This window comes from Balaenoptera borealis (assembly GCF_965194805.1).
Source record: "Balaenoptera borealis genome assembly, chromosome: X".
Classification (NCBI taxonomy): domain Eukaryota; kingdom Metazoa; phylum Chordata; class Mammalia; order Artiodactyla; family Balaenopteridae; genus Balaenoptera; species Balaenoptera borealis.
In genome coordinates, this window is record NC_138881.1 from 51902568 (window position 1) to 51929987 (window position 27420).

Consider the following 27420-nt stretch of genomic DNA (forward strand, 5'->3'; position numbering starts at 1 on the left):
TTTCCCTTTCATCACTTTAAATATGCCCTGACACTCCCTTCTGGCTTGCACAGTTTCTGCTGAAAGTTCAGCTGTTAACCTTATGGGGATCCCCCTGTATGTTCTTTGTTGTTTTTCCCTTGCTGCTTTTTTATATTTTTTCTTTGTATTTAATTTTTGATAGTTTGATTAATATGTGCCTTGTTGTGTTTCTCCTTGGATTTATCCTGTATGGGACTCTCTCTGCTTCCTGGACTTGATTATTTCCTTTCCCATATTAGGGAAGTCCTCAACTATAATCTCTTCAAATATTTTCTGTCCCTTTTTTTTCTTCTTCTTCTGGGACCCCTATAATTCGAATGTTGGTGCATTTAATGTTGTCCCAAAAGTCTCTGAGACTGTCCTCAATTCTTTTCATTCTTTTTTCTTTATTCTGCTCTGTGGTAATTATTTCCACTATTTTATCTTCCAGGTCACTTATCTGTTCTTCTGCCTCAGTTATTCTGCTATTGATTCCTTCTAGATTATTTTTAATTTCATTTATTGTGTTGTTCATCATTGTTTGTTTGCTCTTTAGTTCTTCTATGTCCTTGTTGAACGTTTCTTGTACTTTCTCCTTTCTATTTCCAAGATTTTGGATCATCTTTACTATCATTACTCTGAATTCTTTTTCAGGTAGACTGCCTATTTCCTCTTCATTTGTTTTGTTTGGTGGGTTTTTACCTTGCTCCTTCATCTGCTGCATATTTCTGTGTCTTCTCATTTTGCTTAACTTACTGTGTTTGGTGTCTCCTTTTTGCAGGCTACAGGTTCATAGTTCCCGTTCTTTTTGGTGTCTGACCTCAGTGGGGAAGGTTGGTTCCATGGGTTGTGCAGGCTTCCTGGTGGAGGGGACTGGTGCCTGTGTTCTGGTGGGTGGTGCTGGATCTTGTCTTTCTGGTGGGTAGGACTGCATCTGGTGGTGTGTTTTAGGGTGTCTGTGAACTTATTATGAGTTTAGGCAGCCTCTCTGCTAATGGGTGGGGTTGTGTTCCTGTCTTGCTAGTTCTTTGGCATGGGGCGTCCAGCACTGGAACTTGCTGGCCATTGGGTGGAGCTGGGCCTTAGTGTTGAGACAGGTATCTCTGGGAGAGCTCTTGCTGATTGATATTACGTGGGGCCTGGAGGTCTCTGGTGGTCCAATGTCCTGAATTCAGCTCTCCCACCTCGGAGGTTCAGGCCTGACACGAGGGTGGAGCGCCAAGACCCTGTCAGCCACACGACAGATGAGTGGCTTATTATCGAGGATATTTAACCACACAACAAACAGCCAGATGAAGAGATTCATAGGCTGAGGTCGAGAACAAAGAAACTTCAGTCCTCTTGGAGTTTGGAGCCCAGCACAGTGGCACATGGAGGCATTCTGCTTCACCAACCTGGAAGCTCTCTGGAACCCCTCCTTCTGGATTTTAATGGTGGCTTCACTACACAGCCATGGTTGATTAAATCCTTAGTCATTGGTGATTAATTCAACCTCCAGAACCTTTCTCCTCCTTCTGGTAATCAGGGTGTCGGCCTGAAAGTTCCAACCATCTAATCAAGTTGGTTTCAGAACACTTTTATAGAGGGGGAAAGGAAATTGGCAAGGCTATAGTAAACAGAATTCATCACTTTTCATTGGCAGAGTCCTTGCCAGGAAAAAAGTCCTCTTCTTCCTATTGGGCTCTGCTATCCTCACAGGGCATGAGAGCTCCCCCTTCTTGTCTCCCAACTATTTAATTGAGAGTTCTCTGGTTTTGCTTTTACAGTTCTTCCATGTCTTTTTATCACTTAATATCTCATTTATTTTCAGTGGTGGATTATTTTCCATTTTCTGGATGTTCCACAGTTTATTTATGAATTCACCTACTGAAAGACATTTTGGTGGCTTTCAAGTTTTGGCAATTATAATGCTGCTAGAAACATCTGTATGCAAGTTTTTGTGTGGATATAAGTTTTCAATTCCTTTGGGTAAATTCCAAGGAGTGCAGTTTCTGAAATGTATGATAAAATTATGTTTAGCTTTGTAAGAAACTACCAAACTGTCTTCCAAAGTGGCTGTACCATTTTGCATTCCCACCAGCAATGAACAAGGGCTCCTATTATTCCAGATCCTTCTCAGCATTTGGTCTTGTCAGTGTTCAGGATTTTGGCAATTCTAATAGGTGTGTAGTAGTATCTCATTTTTTTATTTTGCATTTCCCTGATGAATATGATGTAAGCATCTTTTCATATGCATATTTGCCCTCTGTATATCTTTTTTGGTGAGGTGTCTGTTATGACCTTTGTCCCATTTTTTAATTGGGTTGTTTGTTTCCTTATTGTTAAGTTTTAAGAGTTCTTTGTGTAATTTGTATAGAAGTCCTTCATCAGATGTGTCTTTTGTGAATATTTTCTCCCAGTCTTTGGCTTCTCATTCTCTTAAAAGTGTCTTTTGCTGAGCAGACTTAAAAAAATTTAACTAAGTCTTGCTTATCAATAATTTCTTTCATGGATCATGCCTTTGGTGTTGTACCTAAAAAGTCATTGCCATACCCAAGGTCATCTAGGTTTTCTTCTAGGTTATCTTCTAGGAGTTTTATAGTTTTCCATTTTACACATAGGTCTGTGATCCATATTTAGTTAATTTTTGTGAAAGTGTAAAGTCTGTGTCTAGACTCATTTTTTTTTTTTGCATGTGGATGTCCAGTTTTTCCAGCACCATTTGTTGAAAAGACTATCTTTGCTCCATAGTATTGCCTTTGCTAGTTTGTCAAAGATCAGTTGACTATATTTATGTGGGTCTATTTCTGAGCTTTCCATTGATCTGTCTATTCTTTGCCAATAACACACTGTCTTGGTTACTGTAGATTTATAGTAAGTCTTGAAGTCGAGTAGTGTCTGCTCTCCATTGTTCTTCTCCTTCAATATTGTGTTGCTTAGTATGGGTCTTTTGCCCCTCTATATGAAATTTATGATAACTTTATAATCAGTTTGTTGATATTCACAAAATAACTTCCTGAGATTTTGATTGAGATTGCATTGAATCTATAGATCAAGTTGGAAAGAACTGACATCTTGACAATATTGTGTCTTCTATCCATTAACAAGAACTATCTCTCCATTTATTTCATTCTTGATTGATTTCATTCATCAGAGTTTTGTAGTTTTCCTCATGTAGATCTTGTACATATTTTGTTAAGTCTATCCTTATGTATTTCATTTTTGGGGTGCTAATGTAAATGGTATTGTGTTTTGGATTTCAAAATTCTTATTCATTGCTGGTATATAGGCAAATGATTGGCTTTTGTATATTAATCTTGTGTCCTGCAAGCTTGCTATAATTGCTTATTAGTTCCAGGAGTTGTTCTGTCCATCCTTTTGGATTTTCTACATGCAATAATGTCATCTAGTACAAAGACAGTTTTATATCTCCCTTCCAAATTTTATACCTTTTATCTTCTTTTCTTGTCTTATTACATTAGTTAGGACTTCCCGTATGCTATAGGAAAGGAATGGTGAGAAGAGATATACTTGCCTTCTTGCCAATCTGCGTGGGAATGCTTTGAAGTTCTTACCATTACGTATGATCTTAGCTGCAGGTTTTTCACATATAGTGTTTATCAATTTGAGGACGTTCCCCTCTACTCCTATTTTAATGAGTTTTTGCCATAAATGAGTGTTTGATATTGCAAATGCTTTTTCTGCATCTATTGATATGATGATGTGATTTTTCTTTTTCAGTATGTTGCTATGATGTATTACATTAATTGATTTTCAAATGTTGAACCAACCTTGTCGTCATTCCACTTGTTCATGTTGTATTATTCCTTTTATACATTGATTTTATTTGCTAATATTTTGTTGAGGGGTTTTGCATCTATGTTCATGATAGATATTGGTCTGTACTTTTCTTATGAAGTCTTTGCCTGGCTTTGGTATTAGGATAGTGTTGGCCTCATAGAGGGAGGTAAGAAGTATTCCCTCTGCTTCAATTTCTGGAAGAAATTATAGGTAACTGGTATAATTATTTTCCCTTAAGTGTTTGGTAGAATCCACCAGTGAACCCATCTGAGACTGGTGATTTCTGTTTTGGAAGGTTATTAACTTTTTTAGAAATTATAATTGACATACAATATTATATGAGTTTCAGGTATACAACATAGTGATTCATCAACATGATAGGTCTAGTTACCATCTGTCACCAGACAGAGTTATTACAATATTATTAACTATATTCCCTATACTGTACTTTACATCCCCATGACTTATTTCTTTTATAGCTGGAAGTTTGTACCCCTTAATCCCCTTCATCTATTCACCCATCACCCAACAACCCTCCCCTCTGGCAACCACCAATTTATTCTTCATACCTATGAGTCTGTTTCTGTTTTAGTTTGTTTGTTTGTTCATTTGTTTTGTTTTATAGATTCCAACACATATAAGTGAAATCATACAATATTCATCTTTCTCTGACTTATTTAACTCCACCCATATTGTCATAAATTACAATATTTCATTCTTTTTTATGGATGAGTAATATTCCATTATTTATGTATCCCACCTTTCTTTATCTATTTGTCTATCGATGGACACTTAAGTGGCTTCCATATCTTAGCTATTGTAAATAGTACTGCAATTAATATAGGGGTACATATATCTATTTGAATTAGTGTATTTTTATTTCTTTGGATAAGTACTCAGAAGTAGAATTGTGGATTAGATAGTAGTTCTATTTTTAGTTTTTTGAGGAATCTCCATACTGTTTTTCATAGTGGCTATACCAATTTACATTCCCACCAACAGTGTATGAGGGGTCCCTTTTCTCCACATGCTCTCCAACACTTGTTTTTTGTCTTTTTGATAATAGCCATTCTGACAGGTGTGAGGTGGTATTTCGTTGTGGTTTCAATTTGCATTCCCCTGATGATTAGTGATACTGAGTATATTTTCATGTGCCTGTTGGCCATCTGTATGTCTTCCTTGGGGGAAAAAATATCTATTCAGCACCACTGCTTATTTTTTAATAGGGTTGTTGGTGTTTTGATATGGAATTTTTTATATATCTTGGATATCACCCCCTTATTGGATATATTGTTTGCAAATATCTTCTCCAATTCAGTTGGTAGCCTTTTTGTTTTGTTGACAGTTTTCCTCACTGTGCAAAAGCGTTTTAGTTTGTACTGTCATTTGTTTACTTTTTCTTTTGTTGCTATTGCCTGAGAAGACATGTCCAAAAAAATATTGCTAAAACCAATGCCAGAGAGCATACTGCCTATGTTTTCTTGTAGGAGTTTTATGGTTTCAGGTTTTACATTTAAGTCTTTAATCCATTCTAAGTTTATTTCTGTATGTGGTGTAATGAAGTGGTCCTGTTTCATTCTTTTGCATGTAGCTCTCTAGTTTTTTCAACACCATTTATTGAAGAGACTGTCTTTTCCCCATTGCCTCCTTTGTTGTAGATTGAGCACGTAAGTGTGGGTTTGTTTCTGGGCTCTCTATTCTGTTTCATTATTATTTCTTGATTCAATTTTTAAATAGATATAGGCCTATTCAGATTGTCTATTTCTTCTTGTGTGAATTTTTGTTGATTTTTTCTTTCAAGGAATTGGTCTGTTTCATCTGGGTTATCAAATTTCTGGGCATACAATTATTCATAATATTCTCTTACTATCCTTTTATTGTCCAATTAATAATTTGTGTCTTCTCTCTTCTTTGCATAATTAACTTGGCTAGAGGCTTAGCAATTTTAGTAATCTTTGCAGAGCACCAGCTTTTGGTTTTGTTGATTTTCTTTATTGAATTTCTGTCTTATTTGATTTTTTGATTTTCCTCAATGTCTGCTCTAATTTTAATTTTTTTTCTTCTCCTCTCTTTGGTTTAATTTGCTCATTTTCCCTAGTTTCCTAATGTGGAATCTTATTTATTTTAGATCTTTCTTGTTTTCTATTCAATGTTATAAGTTTCTCTCAATGCATTACTTTCAATGCATCCCATGAATTTTGATAAGCTGTATTTTAATTTTCACTTAGGTAGAAACATTAAAAATTTTCTCTTGAGGCTTCTTCCTTGACCCACCTGTTATTTAGAAGTATGTTGTTCAATCTCCTAGCATACTGGGCTTTTCCAGCTACATTTTGATTATCAATTTCTAGTGTAATTCTATTGTGGTCTGAGAGTATACTTTGTTTAATTTCTATTCTTTTATTTATTTTTCCAGCTTTATTGTGATATAATTGACATACAACATTATGTAAGTTAAAGTATACAATGTGATGATTTGATACACATATATATTGTAGAATATCTACCAAAATAAGGTTAGTTAACACATCTTTCACCTCACATAATTATCAATTGTTGTTATGGTGAGAACATTAAAACTCTATTCTCATAGAAACTTTCAAGTATAGAATATAGTATTGTTAACTGTATTTAACATGCTGTACCTTAAATCCCCTGAACTTATTAATCTTGTAATTGAAAGTTTGCACACTTTGACCAATGTCTCCCTGTTTCCCCCATCCCTCAAGCCCTGACAACCACTGTTCTACTGTTTCTATGAGCTTGATGTTTTTAGATTTCACATTTAAATGAGATCATTCAGATTTGTCTCTGTTTGTCTGACATTTCATTTAGCATAATGCCCTCAACGTCCATCCATGTTGTCACAATTGGCAGGATTTCTTTCTTTGAAATGGCTGCATAATATTATATATCTGTATCTATATTTAAAATGTTTTCTTTATCCATTTATCTGTCAGTGGACACTTAGGTTGTCTCCATGTCTTGGCTGTTGTGAATAATGCTGCTATGAACATGGCAGTGCAGATATATCTTTGAGACAATGATTAAATTTCCTTTGGATACACACTCAAAAGTGAAATTACTGGATCATATGGTAGTTCTACTTTTAATCTTTTGAGTAACCATACCATTTTTCATAGTGACTCTACTAATTTACATTCCCACTAGCTGTGCACCAGGATTCCCTTTCTCCACATCTTTGCCAGCATTTATTACCTCTTGTCTTTTTGGTAATAGTCCTTTTGAAACATGTGAAGTGATATCTCATTGTGGTTTTGATTTGTATTTCCCTGATGATTAGTGACATTGAACACATTTTCATGTACTTATTGTCATTTGTATATCTTCCTTAGAGTCATGTCTCTTCAAGTCCTTTGCCCATTTTTAATCAGGTTCATTTTGGTTTTTTTTGTTGAGTTGTAGGGTTTCTTTATATATTTTAAGTCCTAATCCCTTATCAGATATATGCTTTACAAATATTTTCTCTTATTCTATGTTTGACCTTTCCATTCTCTCAGTAATGTGTTTTGATAGACAAAAGTTTTTAATTTTGGTGAAATCCAATTTATATATCTTTCCTTTTGTTGTCTCTGCTTTTGATGACATGTACAAGAAATAACTGCTAAATCAAATGTCATGAAACTGTTCCCCTATATTTTCCAATTCGATTCTTTGGTATGTAGATATCATTTTACCAGTACCACCTGTTGAAAAGACCATCCTTTTTCCGTTGAGTGATCTTAGCACTGTTATTGAGAATCACTTGATCATATATATGAGAGTTACTTCTTGACACTCTACTCCATTAGTGTATTTGCCTATCTTTATACAAGTACCACATTGTTTTGATTACTGTAGCTTTCTATAATTTATGAAATCAGGAAGTGTGAGGTCTCCAGCTTTGTTTTTCTTTTTCAAGATGTTTTTGTCTCTATGGGGATACTTAAAATTCCATATGAATTTTTGGATGGAATTTTCTCTTTCTGACAAAAAATGTCTCTGGAATTTTGAGAGGGATTGCACTGAATCTGTAGATTACTTTGGGTAGTATTGACATTTAACAAAATTAATTCTTCCAATCCATGAATATGAATGTCTTTCCATCTGTGTCTTATTTCTTTCAGCATCCTTTTGTAGTTTCAGTGTACATTTCTTTTACCTCCTTTGTTAAATTTACTCCTAGGTATTTTATTATTATACATGCTTTTGTAAATGGAATTGATTTCTTAATTTCCTTTTCAAATTATTCACTGTTAACATATAGAAATCCAACTGATTTTTTGCATGTTGATTTTGTATCCTGCAGTCTTGCTGGGTTCACTTATCAGTTCTAACACTATACTGTATATTTCATTTATTTTATATCTTTATGTATTCAAACATAGATAACAGATTATTTTGACTCTTCCTTTCCAATTTGGATCCCTTATATATATATATATATATTTTTTTTTTTCTTGCCAATTGCTCTTCCTAAAACTTCCAGTACAATGCTGAGTAGAAATGGTGTAAGCAGGCACTATTGTCTTGCTTCTGACTTTAGAGAAAAAGTTTTCACCATTGAGTATGATGTTCACTTTGGATTTTTCATATATGGCCTTTATTGTGTTGAGATAGTTTCCTTCTATTCCCAGTTTATTGAGATGTTTTTGTTTTCTTTTAATCATGAAATAGTGTTGAATTTTTTCAAATGTTTTTTCTTCATGAATTGAAATGATCATGTGATTTTGTCCCCTTTCATTTTATTAATGTAATAGGGAAGAACAAATCTGACTCCATATTAGATCCATTCTTTTTACTTTAAACTTACTTTAAGCTTTGTATTCTGTTGCCTGTGCTTAGGCTGTCTCTGCACCTTTTGTAAGAGAATGTTGCCTATATCTTGAAATATACAAAATAGCCTGACCATGACCTGGCCTGAACAGAGAATAGCATTTGTCTTGTTGGAGGTTTACAGGAACATTGTGACCTGACTGTGACCTGACCTACATGGACAGCTGCAAGAACAAAGGATCCGACACCAAGAAGTTTGCAACAACTAACTACACTCCTCCCTCACCTTGCCTTTAAAAAGGCTTTGCTGAAAGCCTTCGGGAGTTTGGGCTTTTTAAGGCATGAGCTATCCGACTCCTTGCATGGCCCTGCAATAAACCTTTCTGTGCTTCAAACTCTGAGGTTTCGGTATTGTTTGGCCTCACTGTGCATTGGGCACACAGACTTGCATTTGGTAACGTTAATGTGGCATATTACACTGATTGATTTTAGTATGTTGAACCATTTTTGTATTCCAGGAATGTATCCCACTTGGCTATAGTGTATGTGCTTTCAATGTGCTGTTGAATTCTGTTTGCTAGTATTTTGTTGAGGACATTTACTTCAATATTCAAAAAAGAATATTGGCCTGTACTTTTCTTATAGTGTCTTTGTCTGGCTTTTGTATCAGGGTAATGCTGGCCTCGTAGAATAATGTAGTAGGTGTTCCCTGCTCTTCAAGTTTTCAGAATAGTTTAAGAAGAATTGAATTAATTCCTCTTTAAGTGTTAGAATCCACCAGGATTGCCATCTTGTACTGGGTTTTCTTTGTTGGGAGGTTTTTGATTATTGATTCAATATCCTTAGTAGTTATGGGTCTATTCAAATTTTTCTTTCTTCATGATTCATTCTTGGTAGGTTGTGTGTTTCTAGGACCTTGTTTATTTCATCTAAGTTATCCAAGTTTTTGGTATACTCTATTATAATCCATTTCTATAAAATTCTATAATTAGAATATAGAAATGTATGGAAAATTTATAAAATTAGTAGTAATTCTATTAAATTCTATATTTTAGATATAAAAATATATAGAAAATTCCATAAAATTGGTAGTAATTCTATAAAATTAGTAGTAATGTCCACTCTTTTGTTTCTAATTTCTGATATTTGAGTCTTCTCTCTCTTTTTTTTTCCTTAGTAAATCTAACTAAAGTTGCATGAATTTTGTTGATCATTCCAAAGAGCCAACTCTTGTTTTTGATTTCCCTTATTGTTTTTGTATTTTCTATTTTACTTATTGAAGCTCCAGTCTTTATTATTTTCTTATTTCTGGCAGCTTTGGGCTGCTATATCTTTCTGGTGAATTGATACTTTTGTTATTATATAATGTCCTTCTTTGCCTTTTGTCATAGTTTTTACTTTAAGTCTATTTTGTCTAGTATTAGTATAGCCACCCCTCCTCATTTTTGGTTACTATTTGCGTGGACTATCCTTTTCCAAACTTTTTCAATCTATTCATGCCCTTGGATCTAAGTTGGGTCCCTTGTTGATAGCATACAGTTAGATTCTGTTTTTTTTTTTTTTTAAATCCATTTTGTCAACATATGTCTTTTTATCGGGGAGTTTAATTCATTTACATTTAAAGTAATTACTGTTGGTGAAAAGCTTACTATTGTAATTTTGTTATTTGTTTACTGTGTTATACCTTTATTGAACCTCATTTTCTCCATTATTGCCTTCCTGTGTGCTCAGTTGACTTTTTTTGTAGTGATACATTTTGATTCCCTTCTCATCGCCTTTTGTATATCTTCTTTAGATATTTTCTTTATGGTTACCATGGGGATTACATAAAACATCTTAAAGTTATAATAATCAATTTTAAATTGATACCAGCTTAACTTCAATTGCATACAGAAACTGCCCTTTACAGTTCTGCCTCCCTTTCTTTATGTTAGTGATGTCACAAGTTACATCTTTATACTATGTGCACCCATTGACACAGAGTTCCAATTATTTTTTAGGCATTTGTCTTTTGCTTCAACTTGAAGGACTCAAGTTTTTTGAGTAGGGCAGGTCTTGTGATAACAAATGGCTGCTTATAAATGTAATAACTCCCCTAAGAGTTAACACCCCAGCTTCTCAAGGCCTTTGCTTTTATACTGTGCTTCTCTACCAGTATTTTCTTGCCTCCATTTTCTGTGGCTCTGTAGTCCTTCTGTGACTTTCACGAGATGTGCTCAGTTTCACATGGTTTTTCCTAGCCTGAGATCTGAGGTCCATTTTAAACAACACAGAGACTGATCCTTCCAGCAGCCCCCAGGAAGGTTACAGCATTGCAAATTAGTTCCACTCTGCTTTCTCTGGTTTGACAAAGTAACTGGGGACGGGGCCACTGCTTCCCTCCATCCACATCATGCCAGGGAGGGAGTGGGTCAAGGATGAGTAAAAAAAATCACAAAATTTTCTAGCTTTGTGAATGGGGCTTTTTTTTGATTGGGCATTTGCTTGGATACTATAGATATTTGTCTGATATCCAGAAGTCTTATAAAGTCATTTTATTTAGTCTCTAGTCATTTTAAAATATGTTTCTATGGGGGAATGAGGATTTGGATCTTCCTATTCTACCATCTTGCTTTAAGCTTTTATCTCCTTCACATTTGAAGAATAATTTTACTGGCACAGAATTTTAGATTGGTGGTTTTCTTCTTTTAATGCTTTAAATATTTTATTCTACTCTCTCTGTGCTTGCATGGTTTTGAGGATTAGTTTAACACTTATCCTTGATTTGTTATAGGTATAGCATTTTCCCCTCTGTGGCTCCTTTCAAGATTTTCTCTTTGTCTTTTATCTTCTGCATTTTAAATATGATTTACATATGTGCAGATTTTTCTGGTATTTATTCTTCTTGGTATTCTATGAACTTCCTGGATCTGTGGTTTGGTATCTATCATTAATTTTCAGAAATCCTTAGTCATTATTGCTTCAAATAGTGCTTGTTTTCCTCCCTCCCTCCCTTTCTTTCTTTCTTTCTTTCTTCCTTCCTTCCTTCTTTCTTCTCCTTACACCCATGTTATACCTTATGTAATTGTTTCACAGTTCTTGGTTATTCTGTTATGTAATTTCCATTTTAAAAATCTCTTCGGATTTCAGTTTTGGAGGACTCTATCGATGTTTCTTCAAGTCACTGATTCTTTCCTTGGCTGTGTCCAATCTATTGATGAGCTGATCAAAGGCATTCTTCATTTCTATTACATTGTGCTTCATTTCTAGCATTTCTTTTTCATTCTTCCTTAGCGTTCCCATCGCTCAGCTAAAATTACCCATCTGTTCTTGCATGTTGTTCACGTTTCCCTTCTGTTGAAGAACTTCATTTAACCAGTATTTAAGAGTAGGTCTGCAAGCAAAAAATTCTTTTAGTTTGCCGTCATCTGAGAATGTCTTTTTCCTATGCATTCCTGAAGGATAGTTTCAATGAGTATAGAGTTGGCAGTTAATAGGTTTTTTTTCAGCAGTTGAAAAACTATCCAACTCTTCTCTGGCTTCCACAGTTTCATATGAAAAAATCACTCTCACTTGAATTGGTAGCTGCCTATAAAATCCTATCGATAATGTGTCATTTCACTCTGGCTGTTCTCAATAGTTATTTTTCTCTCAATATTTTTTGTCTTTAGTTTTTAGAAGTTTAATTATGATGTGTCCTGGCATGTATTTCTTTGGGTTTATTTTGTTTGGGGTTTGCTCAGCTGAAATCTGTAAGTTTGCACTTTTCACCAAATTCGGGAAGTTTTCAGCCATTATTGTTTCACATACTCTTTCAGCCCCATTCTCTTTATACTTTCTTCTCCAATTCCAAAGATGCAAATGTTGGCTTAAAAAATGTTACACAGAGGCTTCCCCGGTGGCACAGTGGTTGGGAATCCACCTGCCAATGCAGGGGACACGGGTTCAAGCCCTGGTCCAAGAGGATTCCACATGCCGTGGAGCAGCTGGGCCCGTGCGCCACAACTACTGAGCCTGCACACCACAATCACTGAGCCCACGCACCACAACTACTGAAGCCCATGCACCTGGAGCCCATGCTTCGTGGTGGGAGAGGCCACCGCAAAGAGAAGCCCACGCACCTCAGTGAAGAGTAGCCCCCCTCACCACAGCTAGAGAAAGTCCACACGCAGCAACGAAGACCCAACACAGCGAAAAATAAATAAAATAAACAAACAAACAAAAAATGTTACACAGGTCCCTGAGGCTCTATTTATTTATTTGTTTATTTTAAAAGTCAATTTTCTATGTTTTTCAGATTGGGTAAATTCTATTAACCTGTCCTTAAGTTCACAGATTTTATCCTGTTATCTTCATTCTACTAGGATACCAACCAGTGAAGTGTTTTTCTTTCTTTTTTTTAATATGAAGTGAGAGAGTAGCATTGACATATATACACTACCAAATGTAAAATAGATAGTGGGAAGCAGCTGCATAGTATAGGGAGATCAGCTCAGTGCTTTGTGACCACCTAGAGGGGTGGGATAGAGAAGGTGGAGGGATGCTCAAGAGGGAGGGATATGGGGGTTTATGTATACATATAGCTGATTCACTTTGTTATATAGCAGAAACTAACACAACATTGTAAAGCAATTATACTCCAATAAAGATGTTAAAAAAATTTTATTGTATTTTTCTGTTGTATAATTTCTGTTTGGTTCTTTTTTAAAAAAAATAACTTCTATTTCTTTACTGTGACTTTCTATTTTTCATTTGTTTTAAAATAATTTATTTGCCTTTTTATTAGTATTTTATGATGAGTTTTAAAATCCTTTTCAGATAATCTGATTCATCTCAGTGTTGATGTCAGCTGTTTGTCTTATTCAAATTGTGATTTTCCTGGTTGGAAAATGACTTTCTATTGTATCCTGAACATTTTAGTTTAGTATGTTAGGAGACTCTGGGTCCTATTTAAATCTTTTTTAGTAGGCAGTCACCTTAATTTTAGCATGTGGATTCTGGCCTACTTCTGTCAGCTGTGGTTCCAATGGAAGTTTAGGTTTTAGAACCTTTGTGGTGCTATTTTTCTGCCTGATTTATCTGGTGTCACCAGGGTTCCCACTGGTTTCTGCTTGTGCTACCTCAGAGGGTGGAAGGGCTTTCCCCAGGCCTGTTGCCCAGTGTCTCTCACTGGGGGATGGAAATCTCAGGTCTGCAAGAACAAAAAGGCTTCCCTGGCTGGTTCTTTACTTTTACAGGGTCCTCCCTGCCTGTGGAAATGGAGAGAGCTTCCTGGGATGAGCACTTGTTGTGGCAGGGCATCTCTTATTGATGCCTCCTGGCTACTGCAGTGTCTCTGGGTGGGAAAGGGCAGAGATGAGAGCCCTTCACTTAGTTTATTATTATTAGTGGGGAATATGGTCTTGATCAATCCTCTTTGCCGATGCTGCCAGGCTCACCTCCTGTCAGAGGGAATCCTGTTCAATCTGGGGGAGAAATGAGCCTCCCTGGGCTGCCTTCTGTTGTTAAGTTGGAGGTCAGGAAATACCCAAGAGAGGCCTAGAGAAATGAGGGAGACTTTCAAATGTGCTTTGACTCACATATACCCAAGTGACATTTTCCACTTAAAGAAGTGACATTGTCAATTCTCAATTATTTGGTTCCTTGCTTCTGTGTGATAGCGTCTATGTTTGACAGGAAACCTGAAACTCCTAGGTTCAGTTTGACGGGATTTACCAACTTATATATGAAAATCACCTCCAAAGTTATAAAGTGCTTTTGCAGCTACAACTTCCCTTGCTTTCCAAAATCACAGTGTGAGACCAGCAAGATTGAGATTATTCCTATTTTGCTAATAAGAAAACATAGTAAGTTGGGAGACTGAGACTCATCCAGAAGTGATTTCTCATTCAGGGCCTTCCATTGATACTTTTCCCCTTGTGAAACCAGACCTTTACTGGGTGACAGGAGGCTGTGGAAACAGTTGATTTAAAGGGACCCAGCTTGCCATGTCCTCGGCTGCAACTAACAAACACAGTAGGTTACCATGGAACTATAGAGTGGATAAATTCCAAGTTCAAGCTTATGTTCCGTATAAAGTACCCTGAGAATCTGGAAATCAAATTACCCTTAGAGAATCTGTTGGTAAAAAATCTTCCCAGATAGATGAAATTATCCATCTGAACAGGTCACCTCAGGGAAGAGGGTATCATATCAGAAAGGAGGTTGCTGAATTCCAATAGAGGGAAATGGGGTGTAGTCCACAAAGGCAAGATTGAAATTTGATGTAAAAAGCTGTAGCCTGACCAAACAATAGGGAGTTGGTTGAATAAACTATAGTTCATATAGTGAGATACAATGTGATCATTAAAAGTGAGATCAATTTATATATATATAGAGGTAGAAAGGTGTTCAAAATATATAAGCAAGAAACATATAGGAGTGTATAGTACGATCTGATTTTTATTCTATATGCATGCATGTAGATTTATCTCTGCATAGAGGAATTATGAAGTCTTTTTTTTGGTTCTCTATATTTTAAAAACATTCTATAATGAACAAATGTTTCTCAGTTAATTATAAAATAGAGCCATAGCCTAATCCACTTGTTATGAACTGAATGTTTGTGTCCCACCAAAATTCATATGTTGAAATTCTCCCTCCCCCAATATGATGATAATAGGAGATGGAGCCTTTGGAGGTGATTTGGATTAGATGAGATGATGAAAGTTGAACCCTCATGAATGGGATCAGTGACATTTTAAGAGTCATGAGAGACCATGCTTCTCTCTCTGCTCTCCACCATGTCAGGATACAGTGAAAGACAGCTGTCTAGAAAGCAGGCTCTCATCAGAACAAATCTGCCAGGTCTTGGGCTTCCCAGCCTCCAGACCATGAGAAATAAATGTTTGTTTTTTATAAGCCACCCAGTGTCTGGTATTTTGTTATAGTAGCCTAAATGGACTGACAGAAGTTGTATTGTAACCTTATTGTATTGTAACTTGATTGTCTAAAGACAATGTGTCAAGAGTAAGAAGGGTGTTGAATGGATTGAAGAAAAAGGAAGCCTAAGAATAAAAATTGGTTAGTTTAATTAGTAGCAACAGGGCTGAAAGTAGAAGGAGCCTGACTAATGTATTTTGATTGATTTTTAAAAATTTGCCAGGCACTTAAGCAGGTAGTACGTCACATGTTAGCTCAGTTAATCTGCATAACCACTCTGTGTGGAAGGTATGATTATTACCCCCATTTTCCAGATGAGGCCTCTGAGCCTCACAGAGGGGAAGTAACTTGCCCAAGGCCATACAGCTAATAAATGGCAAAGCCAGGACTAGAACCCAGATCTCCTTGTGTTCTACCCACTGGAGGCCCTGGGCATGTAGTTTCCAGAGAGGGAGGCTCTGCTTTGGGGCAAGGAGAGATCACTGGCCTCTTTTGCAGCCTGGAGGAAATAACCCCTGAGTTCATGAGGCTCCATGTGTGAATATTCTTGTTGGATGGGAGGTGGAGAAAAGAGAAGGGGCCGTGGAGGGGGTGAAGAGCCAGATCCCTGGATAGATCTATCCCCCAATGTGAATGAACAAGCTGGTGTTCAGTCAGTATGCTTTTGTGAGTTAAGTGGGTGTCAGTCTTGTCCTCCCAGCTCATCAATGCTAGATAGACTCTGCACTCCACAGTGCTGTCCAGAACCAGGCATCCTCTCTGATACCTGTTTTGTCTTATTTTAACATCAACATTTAACCTACCTGCAGATTCTGTCTTTATAAGGTGGTTCATCCATTAAGGCTAGGTCAGGGTACCTTTTTTTTGAAGGTACGCCACCTTTCCTTTAATTTGTAGCTATTACACAGTAAACTCACACACATAAATGATTGAAGGTTTTAAATTCTAGACCAAAAAACTGTATCAACCAACATCTTCAAATCGGAACACAAGTGCAGAAGGGAGCCAGTGAGCAATTTGGCACTGGACTAAACGAATGACAGTGAACATTCTGACGGGGTCACACACCCATACCCCACTGGTATGACAGGTTCAAGATAACACACAACAGGAAGTTTAAAGTCAATCATATACACTGTTGTATCTTGGAAAGTTCAGACTTGAGCTGCTGCGACAATCATTCTGTAAACCTGGGGCTAATGAAAAGTCAGGTTCTCAAAGAACCTACACAGCCTGGGTTCTGATTTATACATCAGTTGCATGACGTTCATGCAGGTATATGGCTAACATTATCACACTACAGGTAACAATGGTCATATATTTGAATACTACTTCTAAAGCTGCCTGATCAATACACCCCAGCAAAAAGGACAATTACTTCACCATCACTTTGGTTTGTATCTCTGGCTTAACAAGTCCTTAAGTCCCCATGGCACTTAGCTGGACAATATCAAAGTTAGAGGTCTAGCACTAAAACAGTTTTTTATTCTTGGATAAATTCTCTTCATCTGAATGCCCAAATGACCTGTCCAACCAGATGCTACTGAAGTTACAGTAAACACATACACATATACAAATACTCTTACTATGAGTTACATTCCAAAAAGACTGAATTTATTACCTGTTCCTAAGCCTGAGGCACTGTTAACTAGAATACAGGACATGGTCTGTTTCAAAACTAGCATACATGCTCTGCATTCCTATTGGCATTCACAAAATACAGAAATAACCCTGTCTGCAAATGTGAGGTGGTGGCATGGAAATACTTTATATGAACTGGTGTGGCCAACTGCATGTGAGGTAGGATCAGAGACATGAGTCTTTTGACAGTGATCACCTAGTGACTTTGGTGTACATAGTCTCATCTGACTGGTGGCAGGGGTTCCAATGATGTTTCACCTACAAAGAGGCAAAGAAGGAACTCAGGACCCAACAGCCTTAGAGACATATATTAATGGGAGAGAATACCACCTACCATCCTTGACACTTTAAAAGAAAAGAAAACCCAGGACCACATACCCTAGAAGAGAAAATTGTTGACAGAGAAAATACACAACTCAGAGCATTCTAAAGGAAAGAATTTCTACCAGTGTAAAAGATAGCCTTAAAAGAAAATATGTCGGCCATAATACTACCTGGAAAAGAGGACCTTTTTTGGACCTTATTGGAGCACATTCAATCTTAATTAATTGGTATGCTGGTCATCCTGGACTAGCATATACTCCTTCAGCTTAATTGGCCAGGTGTATTTCTATACTACCTTCTCTTTCCTCCTCCCTTCCCCCCACCTTCTCCACAACTGGGATTCTATAAGGGCTAGTGTAGAGCTCTCTAAAGAGTCAGAGTACAAAGCCATGAAAGTGGTTGAAAAGCAACAAAGCTTTGGAAGAGAAAGAGGCTTTTAGGTCACCCCCAAAGCTTTAGAAAATACCAGGGAAGAGAGCACCAGGCTTAACACAGAAGCTGTTGGTTTCACACAGGCCAACTTCTGAATATGTTTTTGTTTAGCCCCAGCAAGACACATGGGCCTAAATTAGCTTTCAAAGCGCACTTGCCTTTTGTGAAGACAAGTCACAAATCACAGGGCATGTAACACACTTTTACTTGCACTGACGTCTAAAGGAGACATGGGCTGCTGTGACTGGTGATGAAACCAATACTTCCTATATAAGGGGAAGGCACAGACTGCCAAGTCTCACAGCCAGGGAATCAGAGAAGACATGTTCTGTATGGCTTGAAAACCACTTTTTTTTTTTTTTTTTTTGCATTGGAAAAGCTTCTGTTGCTGCCATCAAATGCTTTGAAAATGGAAATGCCTCTAAAAGGGAAACAAACTAAGAGTCCTTTACAACCCCAAATCTTTTCCCTTGTCCTTTGTTTGTTTGGCGTCACCTAATAGCCAAGCCATTTCTTCACATTATGTTAAAAAAATAACTGAATAGGAAAAAAAATTAAGGCTTAATCCATGTCTACTTTTTGTTTATAAATGTCTATATAAAAAGTCAGGTCTAGATTTGGCACTTAGAAGAAAGTAATCAGATTTGGTTACAATCACATCTGCCTGTATCATACATAGAATTCTGGGAGGGAGAGGCCTGAGGGTGGGGGAGAGATTTGGTACAACAGATATCATTAAATCATATACTTTGGAACTTGAGAAAGTGAGAACAATCTTCGTAGGAAGAAACCAATCTGAAGTATAGTATACCCCTTTTGAGACAAGTATTTTTCTTACAGGAAATTTACATTTCCCTACACAACTGTTTTTTTAAAAAGTCACTTTATAAAATGCTCTCAGAAAGATTTCCCAGTGGTACATCAAAGCTTAATAGCATCAAGAAAAGGTGTTATGTGTTTAATAAAAGTCACTATGTAACAAAGATCGGACATAGTTATTAAACTTCTCTGTCTGCTAAATTCAGGCCAAGCTTAAATATTTACCAATCTGGTTTGAAAGCAACTCATAAAAAGACTTGGATTCCTTCTGGTTGGAAGTGTTCAAGGAAAGATCTTGCATTCAGTGAAGTGTGAAGTGTTTCTTAGACAAAATATGTCCATGCATGTTGACAGGCATGACAACTGACTTGGTAGTAATTGAACACAGTTTCTAGGATGACTTTCCAAAAGATACCTGTGCCTAATACATGTACCATAAGCTTTATGTTCTTGCCCAGTTAGTGCCAAATAAAGTTTCATGCTTTCTTTCATACAGCAAACCCCATCCTTGAATTTCTTCTTTAAAAAGCTGTTACTTAGGTTTGTTATTTAGGATTGTTTTAGTTATTACCATGAGGAATCTGTTATTCTATAAACTAATACTTAATGACTTTTTAAGAAAGGTGTTCATGTAGAATCTGAGCATGGCCACACTCCCAGGCACAGAGCCTGCCTCATGCTTGGAAAAGATAAGGAGTGACCCGAGGCCCATGTAAGCTGTGTAGGAAACAGGCAGATGTCAGGTTCATGGATGAGACAGTGGCAGGTGGTTAAATGCCTTCCTATTTAAGTGGGGCAGTCACATGAGAATGGAATTTTCTACTCAGGGAACTGGAAGGGTAGGGCAGTGGCGGAGGGCGTCACATTTCTTTCACAGCATAGGTGCTATATGAGGGTATGAAATGAAAGCCATTAATAGATGATCTTTTTTAGTACACCCAGTAACTTTCCTTCAGGAGCCTCCCCTCTATTGCTAGGCTCCTGACTACAGATAGCTACTGGGTTTTTACCAGTGCATAAATATTTGGATTCTACTGAACTTTTTCCCTCCTTCAGATTTACAAATCCAACTGTAAAACAGGGAGGTGTTATGTGTTGAGAGTAAATAGGGGATTTTCACAAGGTTTTCCTTAGTTCCATGTATGTCATATACAGGTAACATAGGACATGCTGGGGAATAAAAATAATAAAAGACCAAACAAATTGACTGGAAATAGCAGTGTTGCTCTTCACCACTTCTCAGTCTAGAACTATATTGAAAAGAACTTGTCACTAATGATTAATTTTGTTTTGGATCTAAGAAATAAGGTTTGGTACTATGTACAGGTCTGTAGAAATAAATCTGAGACCCTTAAACTAACTTTTTATAGGATTTGTAAAGGTCATTTGCCTTTTTTCTTTCTCTGAAAAGACCTTAACACACTATTGGAAATATCATACTAGTTAATGGACTATAAAATTCAGATTGAGATATGGGAGAAAGCCCTGGGTATAAAGCAAGATCCAGAATAAACTCATTTGTAGCAGATGATTGGTATTGTCATCCTCTTTGATAACTTCCTTCACAGAGCCAGGGTTTAGATAGAGCTTCCAGATCAAAATGACTTGTACAAATCCCAATTATTTTCCAGAAGTAAGAAGTCAAATGACAACTGGCAACATCTGATGATTTATGTTATATAAGCCAAAGACCAAACAGTGGAAAGAGGGGATGAGAAGATACAATAGGAAATCACATTGATGTTTTAAAATTATAGGAACAAGGCAGCTATCAAGGAGAGGTAAGTAGAAAAATGGCCCCTATTTACATATGAAAAAAAGACAACCAAAATGACTTAGAGTTCTTCCGCTAAATAGGAATTTTTTTGTGTGTCCATAGTTTAGCTAGGGGTAAGAAATCAAGGAACTATCCTGAGTCTTCTCTGCTACTTCTAACACTTTGATTAAAAGGTCCCTCTTTCTTATAGAGAAAAGTAACTAATGAGGTGATCCTTCAGAGGTGTCTGTATTTACAAATGGATATGGTAGTAACAGAGATGGCTCTTTCACTAAGACATCTAATTTTTTAGCTTAAACTAGACATATGGTATACAGAATAGACATCTTAGGTGAAGACATGGATTCTATTGGCAATGGGAGTTCTGAAAATGCTGACAATACGTAGTGCATGACCCAAACTACCCAAGACTTACCCTACCCCAGCATGTGGAAGTGGGTAAACTATGACTGAATATCCAATAGGAAAGTGTACAGCGTGTATCAACCCCAAATGGGGGAAAGTTTGGTGTTTAAACAACACATCCCCTTCTCCATGGAGTATTTGGGCATGCTTTAAGAATAGACTTTTTTCAAAAGTGTACATTAGCACAAGGTGTTAAGACTACGAGATTTTAAAAGTAGTGCCAATTATGTCTAAAAATCCACAAACTTGATGTGATGTCTAGGGAAGTAAAACCACTGGTCTTCATAAAAATACCTAAGAAGAGGGACTTCCCTGGCAGTCCAGTGGTTAAGATTCTATGCTTCCACTGCAGGGGGAACGGGTTCGATCCCTGGTCAGGGAACTAAGATCCCACATGCCATGCGGTATGGCCAAAAAAAAAAAAAAAAAAAACCTAAGAACAGTCCTGTTTTAGGAAAACTTAGATGGGCACATATGCCATGTGCAAGCCAGGGTCTAAAGCGCTGAGATTTTCAGTTGTCTCCTGAACTGATGTTGAGAATGCTATTGATCAATATTATTAATTCAGACCTCACTATTTTGGAATTGATCATTTTACAATGTAGTGGATTTAAGTTTATCAATGGGCTATCTATTAAAAAGGGATTTGGCTGAGTATTATAAGACCTAATCAGGGTGTGAGTTGGGGAAAACAAGTGTTGTAACCTAAGAAAACTATTTCCTTATATGTTCTAAACCACCAAGCACCCATGGATCATTTTGATTTATTTCTCAGGCAAATGTTGGGGTCTCTATTGGCAATAATGTTAGCTTACATTGTATGACTAAATATAATTCCAAGTAAAATTTTCTTTTAAGCTATTATGCAATTCAGCTACCTGTTGCACACCATCTCTCCCCTCAACAGGGGCTTAATTCTCCACTGTGACAATATTTCAACTTGTTCTCATGCTATAATAGTAAGGGTGGAAATGTTAGGGAGGCTGATCTTTAAGGAAAATGGAATAATGGAACCAGCCTAATATCTCAGCTGAAAAGCAATATTTTTAAAGCTAAATCCCACTCTAGAATAATAACATATTCTTTCTCTTGCCTATATTCTGGGCTGCTTGACATGCATATACTGGTTGCTTAACTAGTAAAGGCCCTAAATCCCCTTCCAGACTCTTAAGTGGGAGGAGGGGTGCCCTGGCCTTGCCCATTTAATCCAATTAGAAAAGCAGCACAGCCTTTTTTTGAGACAAGGATCATTGTGGGTGTTGCAGGTGCACCTAATATGGAAGCAGATGAATAGCTCACTGTTGCTTAGAGAAACCTGCCTCCTTGATGATGGCCTTAGAGAGTCCTGTGTCTTCAGAGAGGCCTGTGGTCCCAGAGAAGCTCATGGCCCCAGAGATGCTGATGTCTTCATAGAAGCCCATAGCCTCAGAGGTGCCCGTGTTGCCAGAGATGCCTGAGACCCCAGAAATGCCTGTGTCTCCAGAGAAGCCGACATCCCCAGAAATGTTTATGGCCCTAAGGTTGCCCATGGTCCCATAATAGTCAGGGTGGAGGTCTGCACACTGGCTTTTTACTTGATCCATCTGAACTCGAAGGCCTCCTTCCCTAGAAAGAGTGCCATTCTCCATCAAGGTATTCAGGTCTCCATCAATACCCATAAAGCTGAGAGGATTGGTTAAAGGAGTTCCCAGGTGTTGAGATAATAAACGCCCTAATTGAGAGCAGGTACAGACTTCTTCTGGTGGCTCATCATGGGCTTTCACTTTCTGTCATGGGAGCAAGGAATGGTTGAAAAGAATTAGAAACCGGAGTAAAACTAGGCAAATATCACATTGACTTATAGGGATCCTGCCTGCTGTCACTTATATGGTAGCAAATGACCTTTTGCCCCCTCCTCATCCTCAAACATCTTTTCTTCATCACTTGACCTAGTGCTTTAAAAGCCCTACTACTAAAGACCCTCAAGGGTCTTGTATATATAAAAGTTCCCTTTTCTGATAAATGCAATTTTATTACTGGGAGCAGGGAGGGCAAGGGAAAGGATCACTAACATTTATTGAATACCTCCATGTGCCAGGCACTTTACATATAGTATTTCCTTTTATACTTAAGAGTCTTATTAGTTAGGAATTAGCTGTATTTTACAGATGAGGAAACTGAGGCTCAGAGAATTTAAGTCATCCCAAATTCACACATTTAGGAAGTGGTAGAGCTGGGATCTGACCCTGCCTCTTCTTAATGCCAAAGTCTATTATCTGTCTACTACTTCATGCTATCTCCAATGGATATTTTCACCTTCAGGGATAACACAATGATTCACTGATACTTTACAACAGTGATTCTTAACTTTTGTGGGTCATAGACACCTTTGAAAATCTGAAGAAAATGATGGACCTTCTCCTCAGAAAACTGCATGCATTCACATGTGAGTGCATGAGATGGCACACAAACAGTTTTTAGGTATAATTTCAGGGGTTTCACACACAGATCCCCTGAAGGGCATCTGTGGATATCTATGGGTTCATGGACTCCAGTTAAGAACTCCTGCCTTAGGGTATAAGCATACCACTCTTATTTTCCTGGAAATCACAAAATCACACACACACACACACATACACACAGTGATAACCCTTGGAGAGAGAAACTGAATGGGTAGGTGGCTGGGAGAGTTTTTTCAACGTTCCATTTTGTACATTTTTGTATTCTGCATATTCTAACTTTATACTTGTACTGCCTTTTTTTTTTTAAACGTCAACGGGGTTATCTGTTGGGCTGCTTTTGTTTCTCTTCTCTGTATTAAAAAAGGAATGTTAATAATAGTTATTATTTTAAAAGGAAGCCTTACTTACTTTTGAACTTTAGAATCAGAAAGTGATCTGATTCAATCTAGAATGAATCTGATTCTCTCAGGAATTAGGCAGGAATAAGTGAAAGGGCTGGGTTTAGAATAGGAGACCTGCTCTGGAGGCCTTGTGGAGAAGGCTCCTAATAGGTAAAAAAGGAGGCAGGAGACACTAGGAAAAAGGTTTCCTACTTTTCAGTTCTGCCTAGGGCTTGACCTTCCTGGGTCTGCTTGTTTCCTTTGTTTCCTATGATTTTAAGTTATGCTCCAGTTTTTTCCTTCCCCTTCCCCTTCCCCTTCTTCTTCTTCTTTTTTTAATGGAACCAACTAACTGACCGTTACCTGCCAAGAGGACATTCAAAAGTTTAGGATCTGATGTAATCACAATACATTTATTTTCACAATAAAAGGATATTTGTTTACTTACAGTGAGCAGAAAAGCTATGCCTTATCTGGTCGAAAGGAGGTTCACACCCAGTTCCTAAACAGCACACCCTTTCCAAGAATTCTTTTCTAAAAAATATCCCTCCCCTCTACTTCAAACACACCCTTAGGGACCTCTGGATTCCAGAAGCAGTTCAGCATTTTCCATTTTTTGAAAGGAAATCCCTGTTGACTTGTTTAACTTCTAATTAAAAACAAGTGTGTGACTTTGGTTTTGCTGGTACAATAAGCAGAGTTTATAATCTACATGGGAAGGAAATCAGATTTTTTATAAGGTTTTCCTAATTGGAAATATAACAATTTCATTGTTCTCATTAGTACACCCAAGAAGTTATACTTATTCTATTGATGGATAACAAATACTTGTATTACTTCCCTGTCATTCCCTCTTGTTCCTCCTAATAATTCCATCCAGATCCAAAAAGGGAACCAATCCACTTGTTTAGCTGAGTGTTATATTTACCACTTAATATGGGACGTAAAAAAAGAGTTGCACCTTAGAGCTTTATAGACACAGGATGCTTGGAAAGCAGAGAGTATAACAAGCCAGCCAGGCAGCTTCTCACAAGTACCAATTCAACTCTCAGTGGATTGGGCCTACTCAGAAGGGGCAAGAGGTTCTCATTTTGAGATTTAACTCTTCACCTTTTCTAGTTTGTGCACATCTGCCTCCAGCATTGATCTCTGCTTCTTAATTTCCAAGAGGCTCTCTAGCATACTCTGCTTGGGCTGCAGCCCTTTGTCAAAGCGGTTATACATCCCACACCAGAACCTTGAATAAACAAAAAGAAAAAAAGTGGGTTAGCTTAGCTGGAGAAATAGATTGTTTATGTTTTCCTCATGTCAAGAAAATATTAGCCTGGTAGGTAGGCAGATCTCAAAAGTAAGGTAACTTTGATGACATTAAAAAGACTGGACATGCTCATAATTTAAGAGTAAAGTTCCTAACAGAAAGATCTCTGCTGAAGACAGGCTTCCTAAAGTTGTACTGAGCTCACAGCCACCTCTAAACACACCCCTTGACATGGCCCTGCCCCCATAGGGACAAGACCCAACTTCACCCACCAGTGGGCAGGCACAAGCCCCAGGACCAACCTTAACCACCAGGGGGCAGACACCAGAAGCAAAAGGAGCTACGATCCTGCAGGCTGCAGAAAGGAGACCACAAACACAGAAAATTAGACAAAATGAGATGGCAGAGAAATATGATCCAGAAGAAGGCACAAGATAAAAACCCAGAACAACTAAGTGAAATGGAGATAGGCAATCTCCCTAAAAAATAATTCAGAGTAACGATAATAAATATGATCCAAGATCTCAGAAAAAGAATGGAGGTACAGACAGCGAAGATATAAGAAATGTTTAACAAAGAGCTAGAAGGTTCAAAGAACAACAAACAGATGAACAGTACAATAACTGAAATGCAGAATACACTAGAAGGAAATCAATAGCAGAATAAATGAGGCAGAAGAACGAATAAGTGAGCTGGAAGACAGAGTGGTGGAAATCACTGCCACAGAACAGAAAAAATAATGAAAAGAAATGAGGACACTCTCAGAGACCTTTGGGAAAACATAAAATGTGCCAATATTTGCATTATAGGGGTCCCAGAAGGAGAAGAGAGAGAGAAAGGGTCTGAGGAAATATTTGAAGAGATAATAGCTGAAAACTTCCCTAACATGAGAAAGGAAATGCTCACTCAAGTTCAGGAAGCACAGAGTCCCATACAAGATAAACCCAAGGAGGAACACAGCAAGACACATATTAATCAAACTGACAAAAATTAAAGACAAAGAGAAAACATTAAAAGTAACAAGGGAAAAGCAACAAATAACATACAAGGGAATCAAAATAAGGTTATCAGCTGATTTTTCAGCAGAAACTCTGCAGGCCAGAATCTGGTGGCATGATATATTTAAAGTGATAAAAGGGAAGAACCTACAACCAAGAATACTCTGCCCAGCAAGGCTCTTATTCAGACTTGACAGAGAAATCAAAAACTTTACAGACAAACAAAAGTTAAGAGAATTCAGCACCACCAAAAAAGCTTTACAAAAAATGCTAAAGGAACTTCTGTAGGAGGAAATGAAAAGGCCACAACTAGAAACAATAAAATTATGAATGGGAAGGCTTACCAGTAAAGGCAAACACGAATTTGATAAAGTTGCAGGATACAAAATTAATACACAGAAATGTCTTGCATTCCTATACTCTAACAATGAAAGATCAGAAAGAGAAATTAAGGAAACAATCCCATTTACCATCACATCAAAAATAATAAAATACTTAGAATAAACCTGCCTAAGGAGGGAAAAGACCTATACTCTGAAAACTATAAGACACTGATGAAAGAAATTGAAGATGATGCAGATAGATGGACAGATATACCATGTTCTTGGACTGGAAGAATCACAATTTTGAAAATGACTATACTACCCAAGGCAATCTATAGATTCAATCCAATCCCTATCAAATTACCAATGGCATTTTTCACAGAACTAGAATAAAACATTTTAAATTTGTATGGAAATACAAAAGACCCCAAGTAACCAAATCTATCTTGAGAAAGAAAAAGGGAGCTGGAGGAATCAGGCTCCCTGACTTCAGACTATACTACAAAGCTACAGTCATCAAAACAGTATGGTACTGGCACAAAAACAGAAATATAGATCAGAACCAAGATGGCGGGGTAGAAGGACGTGCTCTCACTCCCTCTTGTGAGAGCACCAGAATCACGACTGGCTGCTGGACAATCATCGACAGGAAGACACTGGAACTCACCAAAGAGGATACTCCACGTCCAAGGACAGAGGAGAAGCCACAGTGAGACAGTAGGAGGGGTGCAATCAGGGTAAAATCAAATCCCATAACTGCTGGGTGGGTGACTCACAGACTGGCAAACACTTATACCACAGAAGTCCACCCACTGGAGTGAAGCTTCTGAGCCCCACGTCAGGCTTCCCAACCTGGGCATCCGGCAACGGGAGGAGGAATTCCTAGAGAATCAGACTTTGAAGCCTAGTGGGAATTGATTGCAGGACTTCGACAGGACTGGGGGAAACAGAGACCCCACTCTTGGAGGGCACACACAAAGTAGTGTGCGCATCGGGACTCAGGGGAAGGAGCAGTGACCCTGGGGGAGACTGAACCAGACCTACCTGCTGGTGTTGGGGGGGTCTTCTGCAGAGGCAGGGGGTGGCTCTGTTTCACCGTGGGGACACGGACACTGGCAGCGGAGGCTCTGGGAAGTGCTCCTTGGCGTGAGCCCTCCCAGAGTCTG

At 37.7% G+C, this 27420-nt stretch overlaps 1 protein-coding gene across 5 annotated transcripts in view; it reads right to left on the bottom strand.

The window, feature by feature from the left end:
- Positions 1 to 1091: 1091 nt before the first annotated feature.
- MTMR8 (myotubularin related protein 8) overlaps positions 1092 to 27420 on the bottom strand; it is a 228318-nt gene continuing 201989 nt past the window's right edge. For 3 of the 5 annotated variants that reach the window (XM_082376610.1, XM_082376609.1, XM_082376608.1), the window contains 2 exons: positions 24786 to 24912; positions 1092 to 22620 (listed from right to left, as the gene is read on the bottom strand). In XM_082376610.1, the coding sequence (XP_082232736.1) occupies positions 22150 to 22620; positions 24786 to 24912 (598 nt within the window). In that variant the 3' untranslated portion in view covers positions 1092 to 22149. Of the gene's footprint in view, positions 22621 to 24771; positions 24913 to 27420 lie in introns of those variants that run through there. The other 2 variants (XR_014239517.1, XM_082376612.1) reach the window with 2 other exon arrangements.